Below are 24700 nucleotides of genomic sequence, written 5' to 3'. Positions count from 1 at the left end.
TCCACCTCCAGGGTTCAAGTGATTCTCCTGCCTCAGCCTCCCAAGTAGCCACTATGCCCGGCTAATTTTTTTTTTTTTTTAGACAGAGTCTCACCCTGTTGCCAGGCTGGAGTGCAATGGCATGATCTTGGCTCACTGCAACCTCCAACTCACTGGTTCAAGCAATTGTCCTGCCTCAGTCTCCCAAGTAGCTGGGATTACAGGCACGCGCCACCATGCCCAGCTAATTTTTGTATTTTTAGTAGAGACGGGGTTTTACCATGTTGGCCAGAATAGTCTCAATCCCCTAACCTTGTGATCCACCCACCTCGGCCTCCCAAAGTACTGGGATTACAGGTGTGAACCACCATACCAGGCTTTTTTTTTTTTTTTTTTTTAATTTTTAATAGAGACGGGGTTTCACCATGTTGGCCAGGGTGGTTTTGAACTCCTGACCTCATGTGATCCACCAGCCTCAGCCTCCCAAAATGCTAGGATTACAGGTATGAGCCACCACACCTGGCCAAAATTTTAAAAATTTTTAAGGAATTACAAATTGAAAATAAAATAACCCTCAGTCCAATTATATAATTTTGTATTCTTAAGCAGTTTGCAATTATACGTATTATGCATACTTCAGATCATATATAAATTTCATTTACTATTTATTGTTTCCATATTAAGGAAAATGTTCAATGAAAACAGAGCTTCTATCAGCACTTGCAGTTCCCCTCCAATACAAATAGCCCCCAAATCAACATATTATTTCCATCTTTAAGGCTTTCTTTTTAGTCAGAATTCAACATGTGAAAGCACTCTCTAGGTTCTCAATTTGCTTAGCAGATTACGAGAAAAACAGGAGTTTTCATGTATTTGTTTCTTGCTTTTTTTGAGACGGAGCCTCACTGTGTCACCCAGGCTGGAGTGCAGTGGGGAGATCTCGGCTCACTGCAACCTCCATCTCCCAGGTTCAAGCAACTCTCGTGCCTCAGCCTCCCGAGTACCTGAGACTACAGGCACACACCACCATGCCTGGCCAATTTTTCGTATTTTTAGTAGAGAAGGGGTTTCACTATGTTGGCCAGGCTCATCTCAAACTCCTGACCTCAAGTGACCCGCCCGCCTCGGCCTCCCAGAGTGCTCAGATTACAGGCATGGGGCACTTGCCCAGCCGAGTATTTGTTTTAAATAAATCTATGATATTCACACTCACCTACTCGTCTTTCAAAAGACGGGGCGGGGTGGGGGTGGAGGGGCATGGGCCGGGGGATGGGCGAAACTATAGACTTCCCAAAGATGGAAACAAATGGGATTCCAATTTTTGGCCCTACCCAAGATCCTCTCTTTAGGCAGAATGGCCTGCTCACTGGCTCCCGACCAGAGTCCCAAACTCCCACAATAGCCCGGGGTCCTCTTCCTCTGCCTCTATCCATTTATCTTTCCAGGTTCAGCCTAACCCTCTCCTTAGAGCTTCTCCATCATTCAGCCCAGGAATTCCTTACCCTCGAAGGCCCAGAGTATTTACTTCCTGTTCCACTCTCTGGTGCTCACCATGGACCACCTCAAAGGCCCAGAGTATTTACTTCCTGTTCCACTCTCTGGTGCTCACCATGGACCACCTCGAAGGCCCAGAGTATTTACTTCCTGTTCCACTCTCTGGTGCTCACCATGGACCACCTCGAAGGCCCAGAGTATTTACTTCCTGTTCCACTCTCTGGTGCTCACCATGGACCACCTCGAAGGCCCAGAGTATTTACTTCCTGTTCCACTCTCTGGTGCTCACCATGGACCACCTCAAAGGCCCAGAGTATTTACTTCCTGTTCCACTCTCTGGTGCTCACCATGGACCATCTCGAAGGCCCAGAGTATTTACTTCCTGTTCCACTCTCTGGTGCTCACCATGGACCATCTCGAAGGCCCAGAGTATTTACTTCCTGTTCCACTCTCTGGTGCTCACCATGGACCATCTCGAAGGCCCAGAGCATTTACTTCCTGTTCCACTCTCTGGTGCTCACCATGGACCACCTTGAACCCTGTTAACCTTCAATGGGCATATTTTTCACATCCTTCCAAAAGATCATAGACTGGGCTCATTTCTTCTGTTCTTTTTATATTCCCTCACAGCAACCAGTATTTACAACTAACAACAGATGTTTAATAAACAGCTGCAAAGCTCAACATGCCCCAATGTTTCCAATGCAAGAATGAAGGGAAAAGAATGCCTCTGAGTGACTTCAAAAAGCACGCTTGGAGAAAATGGCAAATGTTTCTGCTGCACATTTAGAGGCCCCAGAATATAAATTTGCATTTGCACGACTTCTCTCTTCAGTGAGAATTCACGTAAGGTTCTTTCATTTTATCTTATTAGTATGATGAGATTTGTTCTCGATGAATCCGTACCACCTCAGCTACTCGTCATCATTCCATTATCGCTATGTGTTTATAGATTTTCCCTTTTATTACTCATTTTATTTTTTCCATCAAGTATAGTTCATATACGAGGTAGTAATTACCAGGTTCTCTACTCCTTACACTTCAAGTTTGCCCATTCTTTTCTGATCATAAAAGCCTAAGTGCCTATTGTCAAAAATCTTGAAAACAGAAAAAGTATGAAGACAATAAAAATTGTCCATAATCAGTGCTGTCTACGTATAGATATTTTTAAGGAAATTGTGACAATTATATGTGGTTTAGGGTCTTGCTACCCACCCCTCAGTCTAGGGAGCTTGCTTCCATATCCTTAAATATTAATCAAGAACATGATTCTTAATGGCTACACAGATTTCCACCACATAATCATAACACAGTTTACTTAATCTTATCTTTTAAAAGACATATGGCTGACATTTCTAATAGCCTTCGTACAAAGCGTACTTCCTTGCTAACAGAACACTCACTTTATTCAAAGCACAATACCCTCACCCAAAAAATGCTGTCTGCTGTGCCTGAGGACAGTCATATGATGCAGTCCCAGCCAATGAGATGTAGGAGAAAGCAAGTGGATGGGGCTTTGGAGGAAACTTTAAAGAGGTGGTCTACGGTGGCACATGCACTCTCACCGGCCCCACTTTCTCCTTCCTGGAGCTCAGATGGAGGAGCCAACAAGTGCTTGGTAAGAATGGCTACATGGAAGGATAGAAGGAAAGGGGGTGTCTGCTGACTCAGTGGAACCTTCACTTCTGCACCTGACTGCCCTCCTCCCAAGGCTGCTTATATAAGGAAAAATGAAGCCTCTTTTTTTTTTTTTTCTTTTAAGACAGGGTCTCACCATGCTGCCCAGGCTGGACTCATACTTCTGGGCTCCAGGGTTCCTCCTGCCTCCCAAAATGCTGGCATTGCAGGTGTGAGCTACCACACCATGCCCTCCTAACTCACTGAAGCCACTTTGGAGTGTTTCTGTGATCTATAGCTGAGTGGTGTGAAACAGAAGAATAATTTTTTGTTTCCCCACCTTCTGCTGTCTTCATAACCTGTGATACAGCTTCAAAATCAAGGACCAAACTTACACACCACAACTGCTGGGGTCATCCAGTCCAACCCGGGACAGAAGTCTTGGACGGGAGAGGTGTCAGGTCTCTCTTCCTATGAAAGCCTAACCTGTTGATGCTGTCCTCCCATCAAGAAGCCCACAGAGAATGATATGGGCCAGTGTCTGTTCCTTTTTAGTGTTCATACAACTTGAGCTGAGAGGAACCAAGAAAACTGCCCCTTACTGGCTCACGTAACTCCCATAGAAGAATTCCAAACTTACAGGCCAGTAAGGTGGCCTGGCCGCCCGTCCACCTGGAACACATGCTGACTGAACATGGCAGATCCCTGCAGACTGGGGGCAGCCACTGGGCTCTGGGTCCCTTTCTCAGCAGGGAGACCTGGCTTCGTTGTGAGCCCAGCCCTGCAGGGAGGCTGCAGATCCAATGGAGGCCCTCTATGCCAGGAGGCACAGCCCAGATGCCCTGGGAATCCCTGAGGGAAACTTCAGAAAACATGTGACTATCTACACAGCCAGGTCATTGCTCACATGGCTGAGTTGAAGCCTCAGTGAGTTTCTACTTCATTCAAGGAACTGGAGTTGCAGCTTTCACTAGAAGAGCCACTTCTCCTTGATGAACAAACCATTCCACCCATAAAAATGCTGTAGAAAGTACTGCAAGCGCTAATGCAGCCAAAAACTTAAAGACTGGTATGGGGTTAACTGAACTGCCAGGTTAAGTCAGGTATAACGAGATGACAATGTTTTAATCCTGCTGCTTAAAACGATGTCTAAAATGTGCAAGTCAAATTTCAAGCCTTTGTAAGAACATAATGGTAAAGATAATTTCACGATTATCAGGTGATGCAACATCCTGCCCGGTCCCAGGACTGGAATTCCAAACAGTCACGCCTCCGCCAAGCTTTACAGCCCTGGAAGACGGGAGGCCGCACTGAACACCTGTGATGATAACTCCAGCCCACGCCCAGGTGATTTTTGACAATTGAATTAATGTTGAAATGAACTTCTTTTTCTGTCCTAAAGGGAAAAGGAGCCTAAAGTCCTGTTAATCTAGCATCCTAGTTACTCAGTTTCATCATAATTTACGGGATAGATTTTCTATCCAAAAACCAAGGCTATTTTTATCCCAACTTCACCGCTTCATAAAACACACGTGCACACATGCAACTTCAGAGGTTTTGGCCTAAAGCAAGTTTTCAAAATATCCAGGTTCAAATATTTCACTGAGATGGTAGGGGCGGAAGAATCTCACAGAAGCAAATTTTATTGTTCTCTGTAAATTCAGACTTCTTCAGCCACAGATGGCTCAGGGATTCAGTCCTGCTTGAGAAACATGATGGAATAAGCCCACAGTCAGAGCTTCTTCTCATTCCGTTTCATGAAAGCTCTGAGCTCCCACAAGTGTCTGCTGGAACTGGACAGGAAGCTTGCAAGATGCTGGCCACGATTCAGCACAGTCACCGCCTTCTCCAGTCGGCCCGCCATCCCCAGCCATCCAACCACTTCCTCCCCAAGAGGCATCGCCCGTTGGAAAGTTTTATTAACCAAATGCTTGGGGGTTTCTGTATATTTATATTACCTCCTCTTCTCTCCTTCTGTTCTACCCAGGCATGTTGAAAAAAAAAAAGTTATGATAAACTTTAATAAAAACAAAATTAAAATGATTAAACCTTTCATATCCTTTAGAGATAATCTCTCTTCTGCTGGCTGGTCCAATCTGGAAGAAAACAAATGTGAACCATAGCTTGCTGCTGCTTTTCAATTTTTTTCCCCCCTAAAGAAACAAACAGAAAAAGCTGCCTGTGGCCAGATTTTTAAAATAAATTAAATTTGTCCTCACACACGGCAGCCAGGTGTGGTTGAAGCATTCTTTCCAGATATCTATGATATATGCCAACATCCTTCCCTCTGGGGGTCTTTCAACGTGAGCCTGACAATCCCAAGGGGAACAGGGACTTGGCGGGGGAGCAAGGGGGGTGATTCCAAAATAGCTATTGAAAAAGAATCACTATTTCCCAATTAGCCCTGTAATAATGCCTTACAGAAATGACTGGAAGCCCTGCCCCTGCATGCCATCTACCAAAACCAAAAAACAGTCTACATTCCTGATTAAAGCAAAGCCCAGAGAAAACAGCCCAGTATGGCACAGATCTCCCCGGTCTTATGTGTTCTAAGGAAGTCTCCAGGTCCGCCTGGGGTCTGGGCACAGGTCCTCAGAGAATCAAATGGCTGCAGAATTCGATCAGGCCTGTCTGTCAAAGGCCAGCTAGACATGGAAACCAGAAGTAGGTCATCAGCCCTCAAGAATGGGATAATGACCTCTGGACACGCAGCACTGGGGCCACCAAGAGAACAAAGGTGTTAAGGCACTGTGTAGGTTTTTGTTGTTGTTACAATATCTAAGAGTGAGATCAAATTCTTACTGAGGAAATAAACATCACGGTCTTCAGTATGAAGATGGTCTGCGGAAAGTGACTACGCATCAGAGGGTCCAGTGTAGGAGGAGAATCTCAATTTGCCTTAGTCATCACAGCACACACCCTAAGCACAGCTAGTTTCTAATTCTTCGTGTCTGGTGTTTATGTTGTAGTAGAGACGACTCGTCCTCAAGTTAAAAGGACAAAAGTCGTTCCTGTGTTTCATACTTGGGCAGTGAGTCACCAGGAAAGGATTTAGTTTTTAGGAAAAAAAATCTTCTGATCCCTGGGCTAAAACAGAGAGCCCCAAAGCGCTATGCTGATCCCAGACAAGCACGTGCATGGATTCCTCAAAGTTCAGGTCAACTCAGACCCCTCCTCCTTGCAGTCAGCCCTGTACTCAAGGTTGCTGGAGACATGGCACCTCTACTCCCTGCCCGAAGGGGCTCCCCTTAACTGGGGGCCACGGGTTGAGTGGCGAAGGAGGCAACTCACACCTGAATTATAGTGGACTTGTAAACCTGAACAGGGCAAATCACAACTTTGGGAGGCTGAGGCAGGAGGATCACTTGAGGCCAAAAGTTCAAGAGCAGCCCTGGCAACATAGTGAGACCCTGTCTACAAATAAAAAAATTAGCCAGGCATGGTGGTGCATGCCTATGCTACTTGGAAGACTGAGGCAGGAGGATCACTTGAGCCCAGGAGATGGGAGGCTGCAGTGAGCCCTGATTGTGCCACAGTACTCCAGCCTGTGAAGAGATCCTGTTTCTACAAAAGAACAAAAAAACTCACCAACCAAAAGTCCAGCTGACACCTACTACAAAATCCCAGTTATTGCCATAAAAACATATGGGCTGGGTTCAGGGCTGCACAACAGATGGCCAGGCCACATCCTCATCACACACACACTTCACTGGTGCCAGTGCCGGTGACAGGCTAGAAGCCACTCCAGTGAGGACCCCTGCCAGGGCCAATCAGATCAGGGCTGCCCTCCATGCTGTGGGGTTTCTCAATGCTTCTGAAATGGACTCACACAAGAAAATCACACAGGGCTTTGGACATTAGGAAAACCATCCAAAGCGTTCCCACTTCTCAGAGCAACTCGAGGCACGCGCTCTGGAGTGTGCAGAGTCACAGAGAACTGCTGCCTCTTTGCTCACCTCAGTCTCAGGATTTCTTCATTTCTATCCTGGAGAGAATCCAGCGATGGATCACACTGCTTTGTTTTCTAGACACAAAGAATCCCACCCCTCGGGCAAAGTGCTACTTGTCCCATGGATGAATCTGTCAGTCCGCAGCAAGGAGGCGAGACGCAGCGAGAAGAGCACAGCCCTGGGCCCTGGGCCTCAGCACCAAGTCCCTACTCTGCTGCTGTCTACAACAGCCCTGTCCTCAGGAACATTCTACAGGGAAGGAAATGGCTTCTGTCTGCACATCCAATACAGCAGCCACTGGCAACATGGCACTGAGACAGATGGGCTGGTGCAATGGGAACCTAGCGACCTGAGACATCCAGGATTGCCAGGAAAGGCCCGAGTTCACCTTTGCTTTACGCTCGTGCAGGACAGGAATGGCCCTGTGGAGGCTGCCCTCGGGGCTTGCATCACAGGCTCAATCTGGGAGAGACCAGCCTTGGGAAGCAGGATGTGACTTGCCCTGGAGGCGCAAGTGAAGGACGGGCTCCGAATGAAAGCTACACAGGGTAACAATATACACACTGGGATCTTTCTATCATGTCTAGCCTGGAGTATATAACACGGGGTAAGGAAAAACCAAGGAATAAAAAGTCCTTCAGGTACTTCCAGTGACTGAAATCCTTTGGATGGAAGTCCAATCAATCAACTGGCACCGTATTGAATTCTACACTGTAACAGGCCATAGAAAAGTATAAGGCTCTAGCAAGCATCTACCCCAACCAGAGCACAAACACCAGGGCCACCCAACACCGCACACAAGCCTAGTGAGATCTGCTGAGTTCCTAAAAGCGCAGGGGGCAGCAGGGAGGGGTTTATATTTCTTTTTTTTCTTTTGAGACGTAGTCTCGCTCTGTCGCCCAGGCTGGAGTGCAGTGGTGCAGCCTCTGCTCATTGCAACCTCCGCGTCCCGGGTGCAAGCAATTCACCTGCCTCAGCCTCCCGAGAAGCTGGGATCACAGGCACCTGCCACCACGCCTGCCTAATTTTTATAGTTCTAGTACAGATGGGGTTTCACCATGTTGGCCACGCTGGTCTCCAGTACCTGAGCTCTAGTGATCTGCCCACCTCGGCCTCCCAAAGTGCTGGATTACAGGCGTGAGCCACCGCGCCGGGCCAAGGAGTTTCTATTTCTATAAATCCCTCCAAAAGGAGCCTAACACAGGCCAGCCTGAAGGAGCACCCTCAGCAAAGGCAGCTTTTCTCGATGCTAAGACCATCACATTTCCCAGGCACAAGAACCTTCCTCCATGCGGCTGGCTGTCAGTCCTCTTGGTGTTTGCCAGCAGGGAGGTTTCAGCGAGGGCTGTGGAAAGAGTCATGGTAAAATGGGCTCAGAGAGGGCTGTGGAAAGAGTCATGGTAAAATGGGCTCAGAGGAAACACAGCTGTGACCCCTTTTCCTGTCCTGATGAGTGTCTTTGAGCACTTCCAGCTTCATTCGGATTCCCCTTCCAGTGGTCGCAGTAGTTAATCCCATACCAAAGCCAGCACTGAGAACCATGTGCTGAGAGCAGGAAGCCAGAGAAGGCCTGGTGGGCGCTGACGGTTCTGCCCGAGGCAACTTCCAGGATCTCCATGACCTCCCTTCATCTCTCCCACCACCTTTATGTCCTACTCTCCTGCCCCACCCAAAGTAACCATAGAAAAGGAAACAAGAAACTGGCCTCAGATATCAGAAAGTCCGGGTTATAGACTGAACTGTGGTTCCCCCCAGCATCCTAGGTTGAAGTCCCAACCTCCAGTACCTGAGGATGTGTATGACTGGAGACAGGACTTTCAAGGAGGTGATTAGGTTAACATGAGGCCTTTAGGGTAGACCCTGATCCAATCTATCTGGTATGTCCTAATCATAGAGAGAGACACCAGGGGGACTCCCACAGAGACAAGGCTGTATGAGACCAAGGCCTCAGGAGAAGCCAAACCTGCCGGCACCTGGATCTTGCACCTTTAGCCTCCAGAACTGTGAGAAAATACAATTCTTTTGTTTAAGCCAACCAATGGAAATGGGGGGTGAAAAATACACACATTCTTTTTTGACTTTATAATATGACAATTGTGGATAAAATTTTGGGTTGAAACAACAGATGGCCCTGTACCAAGAAAATCACACACTGTCTGATTTTTGATATTCTAATTAGAGCAGAGGTCAAAGATCTTTTAAAAGCAATAAATGGCTCCTTTCATTAACATATACACAAAAGGTCTCAAGATAGTCTTGAGGTATAAAACGATAAAAAGCCATTTAACATCCACTCTGAAAAACACATCTTTACAAAGTCCTTTCAAAGTCCCTCAAAACTGCTAATGGAATAAGACATAAGTGGCAAAACGCAAAATTAAATGCTTATTTGAAGACGTTTCTCCCATACTGAGAAAAACTGTGAAACAGAAAGAAAGATCAGCAAGAAAAGATGTACCCCATCCAGGCTGGCGGGAACCACACTTCTCCAAAATGCAAGCCAAAAAAGATTAAGGAAAATGTCGCCCAAACCTAGTCTGGGTCTACCAGAAGTCTGAGGAAACCCAGTGAGGAGGAGCTGAGCATGGTCCAACAGAACTTTCTGAACTGTTCTAGAAATCTGTACTAAGTTAACCATGAGCCCCATGGCACTATTAAGCACTTGAAATCTGGTTAGTATGATGCAGAAACTGGATTTAAAATTTTATTTAGCATTAACAGAGAATTTTGAGATGCTTCCTTGTGGCTCTCAGGGGATCTGAAAGCCCAGGAACCAGGGAGGTATGGGTAGTGCTTAGACTGATTTGTGAGGCCACAAAACTTTCCACTGCTCGTCAATGTTTGAAAAAAATAATTTGGAACCATAATTCTTATAATTGGGTCACAGTTTGAAGGGGGTTCCTTAACATCTGTGACTCGGAGAAAAAGCCTTTGAGCTATTTCTGTACGCAGAGAGACACATGCATGTTCTATTTCCTCCCTGGCCCCTACCAAGGTCGGGAACAAGTTTCATATAGGATGTAAGTAGCCCTAGAAATGGATTCTTTGGACATTACTAAAGACGGTACAGGTACAAATCGTTATTTCTCTGGAAACATCCATTCAGGCAATGGAGAAAGTGTGAACTCTAGAGGCTAGGATGGGGGATCCATATGGCAGGGGTCTGCACACACAGCAGGAGACAGCAGAGGATGACTGCCACTTTCTGCTACAGTCGGCTTTAGAACGTCGCTCCCCTCCGGTGAAATCCAGGGACAGAACCCCCAACTCCCCCCAGCACAAACACCCACTCACTGGCTAGCTATCCACATTCACTCTATGGCAGAGTTTCAAATTGTCAAGTTTCTTGGATATACCTTTCGAAGGTGACTTGGGATGTTTGAAAATAAAGGTTTCACAAAAAGAACACTTGGTGTGACATGATGTCCTGTGGCTCCCTTGGGGGTCCCCATGTCACTGGGCTCTGACGAGCCAACGGGGGTCTCTGGCATGCTCACATCCGTAAACAGAGGACCCCCTGCCCAATGCTCACCCCTCAACATACAAACACACCCATATACTGTCTCTCCTAATTCCAGGAACCACCAGCAGATACCCCTTTTTCCTTTTATTTTTTGCTGTGCCAAAAAAAAAAAAAAAAACCCTCCCTAGCAGTGAGAGGCTACAGTATCACTGCTTCTCCCAGCGGGCAGCGTTAGGCATGCACTGCCACCTACTCATGAAGATAGCATGGAAGACAGCCTGGAGACCCTGACCAAGAACAACACTAACCAGAAGGGCAGTGTACAACTGATGCCACAATGTCACATGCTGAAACAACACGCACAAAACCCTGGGAGCTCATCATCTCAGAAAAATAACGCAACGAATGAATGATGGGTCTAGAATATCAAAGAATGAGTGAATATAATCACTGCAGCCCAGGCCACTGCAGCCAGGTCTAGGTAACTGGTGAAGAGGTACAAGTCCTGGAACAGCCAGCCAGGACATAGGAGGCTGGGTGGGAGGCTGCACACTCAACCCACTGCCCACCTGTCCATCCTGGTGATGCCACACTTTCTCCAGGAGACCTTACAGGCCAGCAGCATCTGACAGCAGTGAAACAGCACTGTGTATGTCCACCTTCCAGCAGACCAGATCATTAGCATATTTTGCAGAGAGCAAGCAGAAAAGTTTAATTGCCCTTAATTACTCAGTTCAACAAGGCTCCTAGATAATGGCTCTCGGATTTCTTGCCTGGTATCGACGTAATTTCCCTGATTCTGGCTTCATTATATCCCTAACTTAGAAGCAATAGCCTCTCCAAGATGGCTTTCCAGAACAGACACTGAAGTTCCAGTGAGGCTGGGCAGTTGCTACAAAGGTTTCATCTATGAGGAGTCAGATTTTTGGCCTTCACACCACTCTGGGGTGTGTGTGTTGGGGGGGTGGGGGTGGGGGAGAACACACTAGCATGTACTTAGGAAGGACTAAGACAAGAAATATGTAATCAGAAGCCATCACAATTACAAATGTAAATGAACAGGCAATTGGCACTGACCTTTGTAGATTGTTAGAGGACTAATTAAGGCAAATCAAGAACTCTGTTCCAACAGAAAAACAAGACAGTGTACACCCTGAGAACTACTCCTGTCCTCTCTATGTAAATGCAAAATGCAGGAGAATCACAGAGTGATCAAACTACGAATACTGGCAAATAAAAAACACCTCCATGAACAAAAGACAATCAAGATTTACTTCTTGGTAGCCTGTTAGTGATTTTGCTAAAATCTCTATCAACAAACACCACCACCATCTGAGCCCTCGCCACACATCTGACATTCTGTTAGTCCATATAAATACATCCCACCCCAAAACAGCCAGACACCAGTCACGAACTCCTTGCTTGAATGATGATTTTAAAAGCTGTAAGAAAAATACTTACAAAAAGGAATCAACCTATGTTATCCTGTAAACTCATTTTTCATTTAACAACATTATGTTCTCTTTTCATGTTCATACATAATGACCTCTCTTTACCTTTGCATTGTGAAGCATCTTTCTAAAAAGCATGCTGAAATTTACAATCCCTGTCCAAACAGTTCTTCATCAGGGAATGTCCTTTAGACAGATAAAGTCGTATTTTCTCCATGCTTCCATAAACGCTTCAAATTTCAGTCACCCCCATTTGTTCTGATGCACTTTTACATTTAACTTCTCTAGTTAAAAATACTTTAAGTTCCTATACCTTCCCCAAGCCCGGTCAACAAGAAGTACAGTAAAAAGGAAAGCAGAAAAAAGCATGGGTGTGCTGGTTTTATAAAAACAATATTTCAGAAATTCAGAGCTGGCCACAACATATTTTAGTGCTATCAGAAAAATTACACTGAAATTGCATATAATTTAGCTATTTACGAAAAAATATATATATACTTTATATTTAGAGAGCAGCCTTACACCAACTTTGAAAAATAAAAACAAAACCAAGTAAGAAAGCTGAAGACAGTATATATTCTTGGTCTTTTAAGCTGTATAAGTTAAGCAGAACTCCCTGAAACTTGGTTTAAAAAATGATCCATCAAATGAGGCCAGTGAGTGCTGCAGTTAAAGGCTGTCACCAAAACCACACTGTCACTTGGCAAGCTGTGTGCACCTCTCTGGCCCCAGAAATTCACTACCATGAATGCCAAAGATGTATCTATAAAGGGGGGATACTGCTTTTTGCTCCAAGCAAAACTAGTCTCTTAAATTCTGAATCATCGTGCGCCCTCTGTAAACTGAGTCCGGGTCCAGTTACTTCCAATGCCTGAGCTGGTCTAGTCATCAGTGTGTCCATACTGAGAGCGCAGTATGTCCATCAGTGATCAGCTATGCTCTCCAGCTCAGAAAAAGCCTTATATGTAATCGGTCATCAGTAAAGAACTGTTGAACTTAATTACATGCATGTAAAATTTGGAGGTCTATGTCTACATGAAAGAGAAAGTACTTAGGACAAGGCGAGTAAGAGAGAAAACAGGAGGAGGAGGAGAAGGAGAAAGGCTGACAGCAGAAACACAAAGGGCCTGTGTTCTCAAAGCCCAGGGCACTTGATAGAATGAAATTAACTACAGTTTCACCCAGGAGCCAGAAATGCCTTTTAAATAAGCAAACAGGGAAGCTGATCCTCCACATGACCCACCTCTGAGAGCTCTCCATTTTTCAAGAGCTTCTGGTCAACTAGGGAAGCAAATGGCAGCTGCCGGCAACTCAGGGCTCCGGCCCAGGGCATCGGCCAGTGATGATGAGTGGCTTCTACCTGTGGGTGGGTAAGTATGAAATGCCGAGACCAAATCCCAACCAATTCCAGAGACTACTTGGTCTTGTAGAAAACACACTCAAGCCAATAAAAATAAATTGTGGGGGTTGGAAGAGGAACCTCACCTGGTGAGTTACTGTCTTTGAAAGATGTATTTCCAAGCCATTTTTAAAACAGGAAGGCCCAGCAGGCATGTGTGCTTGTGTCTATTGTGGGGTAAGGGTGGAAAAGTGTAACGACAAAGACCATCACACTGAACCAAAGACAATTTAACACAGGACGCGGCCTGCCCACTGACATAAGGGCGGAACTCCACCACGGCAGGACCACACGGGCACAGCAGCCTAACTGTTAGCACTCAGCTGGCGGCCAGGGCTCCGTCCTCTGGTGCAGGGCAGGACTTAGATGTATGTGCCCAACCACAAGGCCTCTCACAGGGTTACGTAGCCAGTCATGGCAGATATAGATTCTGGCTGCTACCAGAAAATTCTGAAGGGACGGAGGAGACCTTTGCAATTTCTTCTACCTTGACTCCTTCCTCCAGACCCACAGGTTCACATGGGTTGGCAGGCTACATGATGAACTGGACTGACTGGCAAACAAGTGACTTAAATAACAGGTAAACTGGGAATAGATGATATTTTTTTGTCATCCACAGGGCAGGAACTATTGTCGAGTTCACCCCTCCTGCCTTAGGAGGCGACATCTAGATACCCGCAGGTGGTGAAGTGAGACTGGGGATGAGGTCCAGAACTCAGAAGGGACAGGGAGTTATTTCTGAAGGGTTTTGTGTAATATTCTGTGGCACGTGGACAACAGAGGAGAAGAGGAAAGGAGAAGGAATGTCATCACTTAGCAGGATGATGACAGAAAGCCAGAACTTCCAACTCGAGACAGCACAGCCATGGATGGGCAGCTTCCGGTCAGAGCGGGTGGGGCTCCTAAAAGGTGCTCCAGGACTTCCTAATGCTCCTGATGCCACAGGATGACGTTTCTAGCTGAAAAATCATGTCCTGACCTTTGTGTTGAAGAGGACAGAGTTGGGAATAGTCTACAGAGTCGATGTTTACAAAATTTAAAGTTGATCATCTTAAATGTCTCAATTCTACCAGGTCCATAATGTCCACTCTCTTGAAGATATCCTTTCAAGTTTTGAAGAGCCAACCCCTGGGGAGAAGGAAGATATATCTTAAGATGAGTTAAGTGGTTCCTAAAACAGAACCAAGTTCTTGTTAATGTCAACATGAAGAAATAATACGTAATACTTTGTCCCTTTTGTCATCAGTAGTATGGACTGAACTGGAGCCTGTGTGTGGGAGGGGAAGAGTGTGGCGTGGGGAGGGAGCAGAGGAGAGAGCAAAAACATGACTCCAGGTCAAAGCCAACCCCAAAGGATCTTGAAATACGGAAGGGAAGTCCATCATCTCACTGAAGTTGCTCACACGCGTCTCGGGCAAAAACCCCTAGTACACACTAAATGAGAGGAACCTCGAAGGCACTGGTGCTGGACTGCGTCCACGGAAGCACCACATTCCAAAACAGGGAACTGTTTGTTCCAGGCCACAGGCTCTGGGTGAAGTGGCAGTTGTACACTGTTTACTGTGGGCATCTCATTAATACAAAAGGAATTCTGAGCAGAGTGAAAGAAAGCATTGAGGGGTGAAATGGACCAGGTTTTAACAGACGATTAAAACAATGATGTCTGCAGAGCTGGCCACATAAACACCCCAAACAAAACACAAACCCTGAGCGAGAAACAGGTCTAGGTGTGTTGGTAGAAAGAAAGAGAACCCGGGGAATGACTCGACAGTGCACTAATGCAGAGCAGCGGATCAAACGGAGGCCACAATCCCCGGGTGGGGCACGGGCTCCCCCACAGCTAGATGGCCCAATGGCCTCAGCCTCAGGCCCGTCCTGGTCCCTCACTCCTGAGAGTGCTCCCATGCAGATAGATGGGATCAGAGGCAAAGCAGAAGCTCCACCAATTAAGGTGTTTCAACTTTAACCAGAAGAGGCATTTGAAAAACACATGGCAAGAGACACTCTTGCAGTGACCTTCAAGTGACAAAAATTACCCCAGCACCCAACAGCCCTTTCCTGAACAAACGATTCCTACTGACTGTCAAAACCTCGACCACTCTGGCTGGGAGAAAAATTCCTGAATTGTGGTCTATCCCATCATTTGGGAATTGCTGTTTCATTTATATGAGGAGGCAGCGAAGGAGCAGTCGGATGATCCGGAGAGGAGCAGGTGGGCAGAGGGCTTTGGAGGGGCTTAGGAGGGATGCCTCCAGGAGGAAATGAAGCTGACAGAAAAACTGATAGAGCAGAGCGTTCGGAGATTAGGAAATGTCTACTTCTGGCAGAGTAAGGTTCGCCATGAATTAATCATAGGTACCTAGAAAACCAGAGAAAACAATAAGTTGTACAAGAAGGTAAATGAAATTATAAAACTCTACATGGCTCAGCTGCGATTAATATTTATAGTTATAATAATGAAAACACTGAATATTAATATAACCCCCAATTATTATTTAATCATAATAGAAGGTGGAGGGAGGAAGGACTGAGTGTGGAGGGGGTTGGGGAATGGGAGGGAGTCCAAGTGGGGTATGGAGGGTGCAGGTGTGTGCGGGGCGGCGCCTGTGTATTTGTGGGTAGAGTGAGGGTGCTTGTCAGTGTGTGTGGGGTGTGTGGGGGTACAGTGTCTATGAGTTTATGATGTTTGCATGTGGGGGGTGCAGTGTATGTGGGGGAGGTGCACGCGGATGGTGCGTGTGTGTGCAGTATATGGCTTGTGTGGGTGTGTAAGCGTATACAGGGTGTGTGTATGTATATATAATGTATGTGGATATGGTGTCTTGTCTGTGGGCTGTGTATGTGAATGTCGATGGAATGTGTGGGATGCAGAGAAAGTGTGTGTGCGCGCGCGTGCGTGCACAGGTGCAAGAATGTGTGTGTATGAGGTATCGGGGCTGGTGTGTGTGCCATCATCTCAGTGAGTTTGTGGTTGGGGTATGGGTGTAGGTGCATACGCAGGTGGGTTTGTGGAACAGCACACCAGTGAAATCCTCATCTGCCCAGGTGGAAAGTCAAGAGGTAACATCTAAAACTTAAAAACAAGATACAGTTGTAGAAGCATGAGGAGAAACATGGAAATAAGTAACAAAAGAAACATCTGAAAGTCGAAAGCTGATCCCCTGGAAAAGGGGATGGGAAAGGGGCATGCTGTTCTTCACATAATTTATGTAACTTTTTGCATTTAAAAATTATAAAAACGTGTAATTTTATTATATTAAGGTTAAAGCTGCACACACCCATGATGGCTGAATGGCTGAGAAGGCGCTGCGGGAGACTGAGGGACCAGGAGTGGCCTCGAGTCTGTGGCTGGGCCAGGCCGTTAGACAAGCTGTCATTAAAAGGAAAAAGAAATGTGGCAGAGAGAGTGGTGAGCAAGGGGTCCAGGAAGTGTGACCAATGAGATGTCCAGGAAGCTCAGCATCTGGGAGGTGGGGCCTGTGGCATCCAGGAAGCTGTTCAAGAGCATGTGGCAGCACCAAGAGATCAAAGCTCAAGAGGCTCAGAGCCGAGGACCAGGCCACAGTGCCCAATGCCCAGGCACATGGGGCAGGCTGAGAACCACCAGCCAGGGTCAGGCTTGGAGACTGTCAAGGGAAGCTGGAGGACAAGAGGAAAACACCCTGGAAGCCAAGGGGAGGGAAGGGAGCTTCAAGAAAGGGCTGGGCAACAATTTCAAACATTGCAAAAAGAAAACAGTCAGGCCCAGCGCATCCTGGGCTGTGTCAGTCAAAGATCAGCGGCACCCTCCCAAGAGCGGCTTGGTGACAGAGGAAATGGGTTGTAGGAGGTTGAGCCATGGAATAGAGGTGAGCAGGTCAGAGGGTTCTCTTAAGAATCTGGAAGATTCTGTCATAGAGAGAGCAAGGGACCTAGGATGAAAGGAGAGCTTTTCTTGGAAAGTTTTCATTTCGAAAGAGGCAAGTGACTGTCTTATGCATCTAAGTTGAGCACAAGAGACCGGAAGATTGAAAAAATAGAAAAGAGGAGGTGATTCTACCCAATGAAGTCCCAATGGGAGGGGGAGTCATGGGTGGAGGGAGGGAAGTGGGGAAAAAGGTGGCTGCAGGGAGGAGACATGGGGAGGTAGAAACGAGGCGAGCTCCCACTAGAAGGTCTAGACACATTGAAGTAGCAAGCAGCGTGGACCCAAGAAGCACCCAAAATCACTCCCAAATACAACTGAAATTTTTATAACAAGCACGTGTTTTATTCCTCTCTAAAGTTCAATTTTACTGACCAGACTTTGAGGCCACAAATTGTCTACTCTTAATACTGAGCAGGACACACGATGTAGCATTTGCTATGTCAATCTGAACCAATAAATTGAATCTAAAGTATGTACTGGAGGAATCTTAGAATAGAGAATATCTTCTGTTGGCCTGCTCGCTGGGTAGTAGCTTGTGACCTTCCTGAGACTGAGCCTTGCTCCAAGAAAAGTGCTGCCAAGTTCCTTTAAAAAAAAAAAGAAGAAGAAGAAGAAGAAAGAAAAGAAAAAGACAGAAAGGCAGGCAGGCAACAACCCCTGCACGTTCCTTCCAAAACACAATGCTCACCTGTGAAGTCAGTAAGGAACATGAGGACCAGCTAAATCAGTAATGTCTCCCTCAAACAGAAGTCCTCAGGAAGCCTCAAGGAGGTGAACACCCAGGCCCAACCTGGGCCTCCCACGCCTGCAAGATCACTCACCTGGGTCCGTGGAGGGGCACCTGCGGATGGTGAAGATCTGCCCCAGGTCCTCGTCCTCCTCCGGAAGGCCCTTCTGCAGCCGCTGCAGCTTTCGCAGGCTCTCGCTTCGCTGGTGCTTCATGGAGCGCACATGCTGGATGAGGTTGAGCTTGGCCTTGGTGGAGTAGTTGCACAGAACGCAGTGGTAGTAGCAGCTTTCACCTTCCACACCACTCTCATGCTGCTGCAGGTGCTGCGAGGGACAAAAGAGAAGGACATGCCTCGGATAAGCCACTCAAAGCCACCACTGGCATCAGCCCACACCCTCCTGGTCACAGGCAGAGGCATGCCTTCAGGGGACACATCTCCACAGCCAAACAGGACAGTCTTTGATATGGTTTAGCTGTGTCCCCACCCCAAATCTCATCTTGAATTGTAATCTGAACTGTAATCCCCACGTGTTGGGGGCAGGACCTCGTGGGAGGTGATTAGATCATGGGGGTGGTTTCCCCATGCTGTTCTTGTGATACTGAGTTCTCATGAGACCTGATAAGTTTTATAAGAGGCGAATTTTCCCCACTTCACTCAGCACTTCTCCTTCCTGCTGCCATGTGAAGAAAGACATGCCTGCTTCCCCTTCTACCATTATTGTAAGTTTCCTGAGACCTCCCCAGCCCTGTAGAACTGAGTCAATTTCTTTCGTTTGTAAATTACCCAGTCCTGGGCAGTTCTTGGTAGCAGCACAGTAATGGACTAATGTAGTCTTCATCTGTGAGACTCCTTAGAGGGGTTTTGTTTTCCCCAGAGTACCCTTCTCTAGCAGTTCTTTGAAGAGGCACAGCAAGCTGATACCCATTCCTGTCTCCCCCAAACAGCCCCGGCCATGTGGCTTTTCAGAACGTTGATAATCCTGATCACATGGGCCCTCTCAGTGCAACACTGGCTTTCCTGGCGCAAGGTTAAAGGTTTCCCCTTTTGTTCTCTAAAGTGTCCTTCTCTTGTTAGATCAGGGGTTGGCAAACTACGGCCCACAGGCCAAATTCAACCCACGGCCTGTTTTTTGTAAATAAAGTTTTGTTGGAACACAACCACGTCCATTGATTTACATACTGTCTATGGATGTTTTTGAAACATCAGAGTTGAACAGCTGTGACAGAGATGGTATAGTCCACAAGGTCTAGATTGTTACTACAGAAATGTACTAAATTATGACAGGAAAAGTTAAGCCAAACCCTGGTTCAGGTAATAGCCTCTGGTCATCCTGCCTGTACAGCACCCTAGGTCAGGAACATGAAGCCAGAGCTAGTATCTGGCTTTTTCACAAGACAACTCCAGTGTTTGTATTAAAAACCACAGTCTACTGGGAGAACCCCAAATTAGGTTTTCCCCTAGATTAAAAAATGCCAGAAAAATAAATTTCTTCAGACGAGCTCCCTGTCAGTATCTCAAATCACCTGGCTTATCATTGGCCAATATCATTGGTAAGTTGGTGTATCAGATGGTCAGACCATCCAAATTACGTCCTCTGTTGTTTTTAGTAGACACAGTGTTGATCCCAGAGCATGGCAGCCTAAGAGCTCCCAGGAGGCAGGCACAGAAAGGATTCATGGCTGGGGTATCAGAATAGAAGAGGTCATGCAGACAGGTGGCAGTCCCCAGGCTTCTGTGGCTAGGAAGACTTAAAGGCGACCTAAGAACAAAACTCACAATGTTTCTGAGTCTCCTAGGAATGTAATGAAAGCTGTAGACTCTTTTTGACTAACACAGAATGAATGTGCTCCTGGTGTAGAAAGGCTGTCTCCTTCATTTCCAATGATTCATTTTAGGGGAAGAGGGAATTCTTTTATTGGGTACACATGAAGCAAGGGAAATACTCCCAAAAGCTTAAATGACTGACCCAAGGTAACCCAGTTAGTTGAGGGGAGAGAGAGATGTAGAACCTGAGGCTTGTCTCCTCCAGCCACGCACCCAGCACCCTTTTGAAGGAGGAAATTCAGGTCATGTGAGTGCTTTATGTGTTCCTGTGATTACGTGTCCTTCCTTTTTCCTCCTCACCACCTGCCCTCAACCCCCAGCCCAGTCAGCCAAACCTGGCCCTTGGAGCCATGGCAGGCACACAACAAACATCTCGGAACTGCCCATGTTGCTTGTCTCCTTTCTGACCCACACTGCTTCTGTCTGATGTCTATGCTGGGATAATGGTTTCTAGTCTTGCTTGGATGTCTCATCCTTGCCCAGCTCAGAATGCAAGACACTGACGAGCTAAAATGGTTAGAATGCCCTGAACTCCACGCAATCCTGAAAATACCAGAGTGGCCCTGTTGAGTGCTTCCTATCAAGGGACACTGCCCTGAGGCTCACGTACTGACATGCACACGTCCTGTGTTCACGGATCACGTGTGAAAAATCCAGAAGCACATTTGTACTTTGCTGGAAGAAGAAACATAAATGCACCAACTAAGTGTCACAGAAAACTCATGGGAGGGGGGTTGAAGTCCTCAATCACATAAACTGGCTCAAGTATCCCACAGGAAATCTTGCCAACTTGTACATAAGAATGTGACGAGCTTCACAGGCACCAAGAGAGTACAATCCCTTCTGCCCCCAAAATGGGTGATTCACACACTCAAATGCAGCACCTTGGACAAAGTAAAATTTCTATAACAAGATAGTGTTGGAAGAACCAGTGAGTTCAATCTTAAGTATTAGAAAAATTACAACTGGTGATAAAAAGCTACTTTTCTGGAGATAAATTTGAGGGGCTTTTTGTTTATTTTTTATTTATTTATTTATTTTTTGAGACAGGGTCTTGCCCTGTCACACAGACTGGAGTGCAATGGCTCAATCTTGGCTCATTGCAACCTCCGCCTCCTGGGTTCAAGCAATCTCCTGCCTCAGCCTCTTGAGTAGCTGCAACTACAGGCGTGAGGCAGCATACCTAGCTAATTTTTGTATTTTTAGTAGAGACAGGGTTTTACCAGTGGCCAGGCTGGTCTCGAACCCCTGACTTCAAGCAATCCACCTGCCTCAGTCTCCTAAAGTAGCTGGGATTACAGGTGTGAGCCACTGTGCCTGACCTCTGAGCTGTTTTTTAAAAATGATTTAACTTCACTGCCTTCTCTGCAATAAGGTTCCTTTCAGAGGGTGTCAGGAGAACGCAATGTGCTGAGGCAGTGCTTTCTGGAGGTTACAATCCTGGGGAGAAGGCAGGCAGAAATGAACGGAGAAGATGAGCTAGCCCACATCCCTTCCCCCAAACTACTCCACGAGGCCCCTCAGAACTCAGAAGCCACAAACAGGACCAGGATATTCCATTTAGTTTGTCCTAAAACCGAGGAGCTGGAAACCTGTAAGGGAGCCAAGAACTGCTGTCTTAGGTCACCAGGACCAAAAGAATGATATTCATTAAAGCTTCAACTAAAACTGAATGAATAAAAGATAGCAGAGACAATAGCCATGAAATTCAAAGAAATACGTTCCATCAAGAGATTTTGGAGGTAGAATAAACTATGAAATCAGATCAAGAATCACTAAAGCCTTACCTCCAATCCCCCACTACTTCCCTATGAAACAGGATTTCCTCACAATAAGGCATTGAATTTCAAACATCAAATTTGAATATGGATGTGTGAGAGTTCTATTCCAAATGGCTGGAGTCTTCAATCTCTGAGCCAGAAGAGAGGAATAACGTGGCCAAAAGAGTTGGATGGAAATACGATGTCAAATGTCTTTTGTCCTTAAATCCATGGGCTCTTGGGTCATAGGACTGTATAAACCCTGGATTGAAATAAACATCATACCGGGGACTCACACTTTAAAAAATGGATATGATAAAGATACTCTAAAATCCACTCCACGCTCTAGCTCATGTTGGTAAACTACAATCTCTTACACTGCCATGAATTCTTTTGTCTGCCACTTTGAGAGCCATTTTAGCAAGAAACTGGGCATATACTAAAAATCGTGGAGAAAAGAATAAGAGGAAACAAGAAAATGGAGCCGTGGCTGCTCCCACCTACCCTGGTCGAGTGAACACACCTAGGGTCCTCTCCTAGAAACTTCCATGAAAGATTCATTCAAAATTCCAAGCTTGCCTTGTATTCCAAGTTTATTCTCCAACACACTTAAAAAAATCCAGAATGGGCCGGGTGCAGTGGCTCACGCCTGTAATCCCAGGACTTTGGGAGGCCGAGGTGGGTTGATCACCTGAGGTCAGGAGTTCGAGACCAGCCTGGCCAACATGGTGAAACCCCATCTCTACAAAAATACAAAAATTCGCCAAGCGTAATGGCGGATGCCTGTAGTCCCAGCGACTTGGGAGGCTGAGGCAGGAGAATCGCTTGAACCTGGGAGGTGGAGGTTGCAGTGAGCCGGGATAGTGCCACTGCACTCCAGCCTGAGCGACACAGCCAAACTCTGCCTCAAAATTAAAAAAAAAAAAAAAAAAGAAAATACAGAATAAACTATATCTTGGTTGCCAAGAAACAGCTGTGCATAAACCTAACATCCCAACCCAAACTTCTGCTTGGCTCTACTGATGTCTACCTGCATGTGACAAGTCCTGTTCTCCCCAGATTTTCCAAGTGTCTTGTTATTTTTTAAGTTGTCCAACCAGAAGTAAACAGAGACCCAAAGCTAGCGGCAGGGTCCTGACCTCTGTGACCTTCTCCACATCATTCGGCCATTTCCTAGGCCCTGAACGGCTCAACCCCTGACCCCGTTGGTCAGATCCTCTCTCCTTTCCTTCCAAGTGGCACTGGCCTTATCCCCAGAATCCCACCCTTGGAACCTGCCTAATAAAAAGCAGCGGTAGGGAGTGTGCTAAGAGGCCCATGAGCACTCCACGGGGCAAGTCAGTCAGCCAAGAACATGCCTTCCCCGCAGAAGAGAGTGGATGTTTTCATTTGGAGGAGGAGGGAGAATAATTTGTTCCTGACCCAGCTAATTAGAATACCCTCAATTGGGATCACAATGTATTTAATTAAATTCACTGTAATATATGAAGAATCCACCAAGGCACAAATCCCAGTGGTGCACTCAAGAAAGGAGCTGCCTGCTTTCAGAGTTCTTGCTCTCCTCGCCAGGCAGGAAATTTTTCTCCCACGCAAATCCTGAATTCTCCAACCCCTTCCGCCTCTATCACAGAGCTCACCCGCTGGGGAGGAGGGCAACCGGGTTCTGTTTTTACTTTTTCCATTTTCTTTACTCTGTGCTCACAATTCCTACCTACTCTCCTTTGTCGGGTCAGGAGTGCAATTTTAAAAAGAAAACAAAACAACAGCTCCAACTGTGGGTAGTGTGCTGGGATGCATGCCACCAGGAGACCCAGCGAAAAGCAGCTGGTGAGCCCATCTGGCGGGGTTTGTTTCAGTTCGAGTCTAAGTGTCTACAACACAAGACACTGTGTGCACACGCACACACGGGCACACACATGCACACAGAGTATGTCCAACCCCAGGGACTTAACCTGCAGGTGATGCAGGCAGTGACAGCAGCAACTCCAAGAGCATAAGGAAGAGTATAATGAGGGCATCCCCCTTTGGCTTGAAGACTGTTTTGAGAATATACTTCCTGGAATACTGAAAATCACAGAGGCCTCCTAGCTAACTCAAGAAAATCCAATATCTTCCCACAAATTACTAATGAGAAAGCAAGACCAACCAGTAGCTCGAGGTCAACCTAGCTAACCAAAAAAGAGTGGGAACTCGGGTCTACCCAAACTCACTTGGTTGGGCCAACCTCTCCCTATAACCTTAAATCTGACTATACTTTTCCTTGATCACTGCCACTCCAACTCACTTGCTTGTTTAGAAAGCACCTGGAGGCTGGGCATGGTGGCTCACGCCTGTAATCCTAACACTGGGAGGCCAAGGAAGGAGGATCACTTGAGCTTAGGAGTTCAACAGCAGCCTGGGCAACATGGTGAGACCCGGTCTCTACAAAAGGAAATAAACAATTAGCCAAGAGTGGTGGCACACACCTGTAGTCTCAACTACTTGGGAGGCTGAGGCAGGAGGATCACTTGATCCCAGGAGGTGGAGGCTGAAGGGAGGTATGATCACACCACTGCACTCCACCCTGGCTGACAGAGTGAGACCCTGTCTCAATAAATAGATTAGACAGACTACATAAACAGACTAGATTAGATAGATAGATAGATAGATAGATAGATAGATAGATAGATAGATAAATAGACAGATAGATAAAAACAGATAGCACCTGCAAAAGACTGTATCATAAGAACTGCAAAGGTACTGTAGCTTTCACAGAAAGAAACATCTATGCTTGGCAATTGAATTTACTTTCTGAAATCTTGGAGAAGTATGATGACGGAAGGAAGTATCTAGTTGGAGTCATAAATGGGAGCAGAAAAAGAGCCCCACTAACTCCAAGTCCTCCAAATGCTGCGCAGTGGATAACAGACTGTCCTCATCTGGATTCACTGGAAACTTGGCACACGTTAGGGGGTCAATGGCTATGGCTGGAAACGAAGCCAGGGTTCATACGAGGGCTCACTCACGTCGGTCAAATAGACCTTTTCTTGCACCTCTTCCTAATCCTATTAGGGCTACTCATGCTTTAAAATGTTCATCCCGTCTCAGTTTCGCTGGAAGATGACACTCCAATGCTTCCGACACGG

General features: G+C 46.4%; 1 protein-coding gene across 4 annotated transcripts in view; it reads right to left on the bottom strand.

Moving 5' to 3' along the window:
- ZFHX3 (zinc finger homeobox 3) overlaps positions 1-24700 on the bottom strand; it is a 273064-nt gene that overhangs the window by 83989 nt on the left and 164375 nt on the right. For all 4 annotated transcript variants that reach the window (XM_065537352.2, XM_074027852.1, XM_065537353.2 and 1 more), the window contains one exon: positions 18082-18313. In XM_065537352.2, the coding sequence (XP_065393424.1) occupies positions 18082-18313 (232 nt within the window). The remainder of the gene's footprint in view (positions 1-18081; positions 18314-24700) is intronic.

The sequence above is a fragment of the Macaca fascicularis genome, chromosome 20 (genome assembly GCF_037993035.2).
Source record: "Macaca fascicularis isolate 582-1 chromosome 20, T2T-MFA8v1.1".
Lineage (NCBI taxonomy): Eukaryota > Metazoa > Chordata > Mammalia > Primates > Cercopithecidae > Macaca > Macaca fascicularis.
This window is presented reverse-complemented; position numbering and strand designations above follow the sequence as displayed.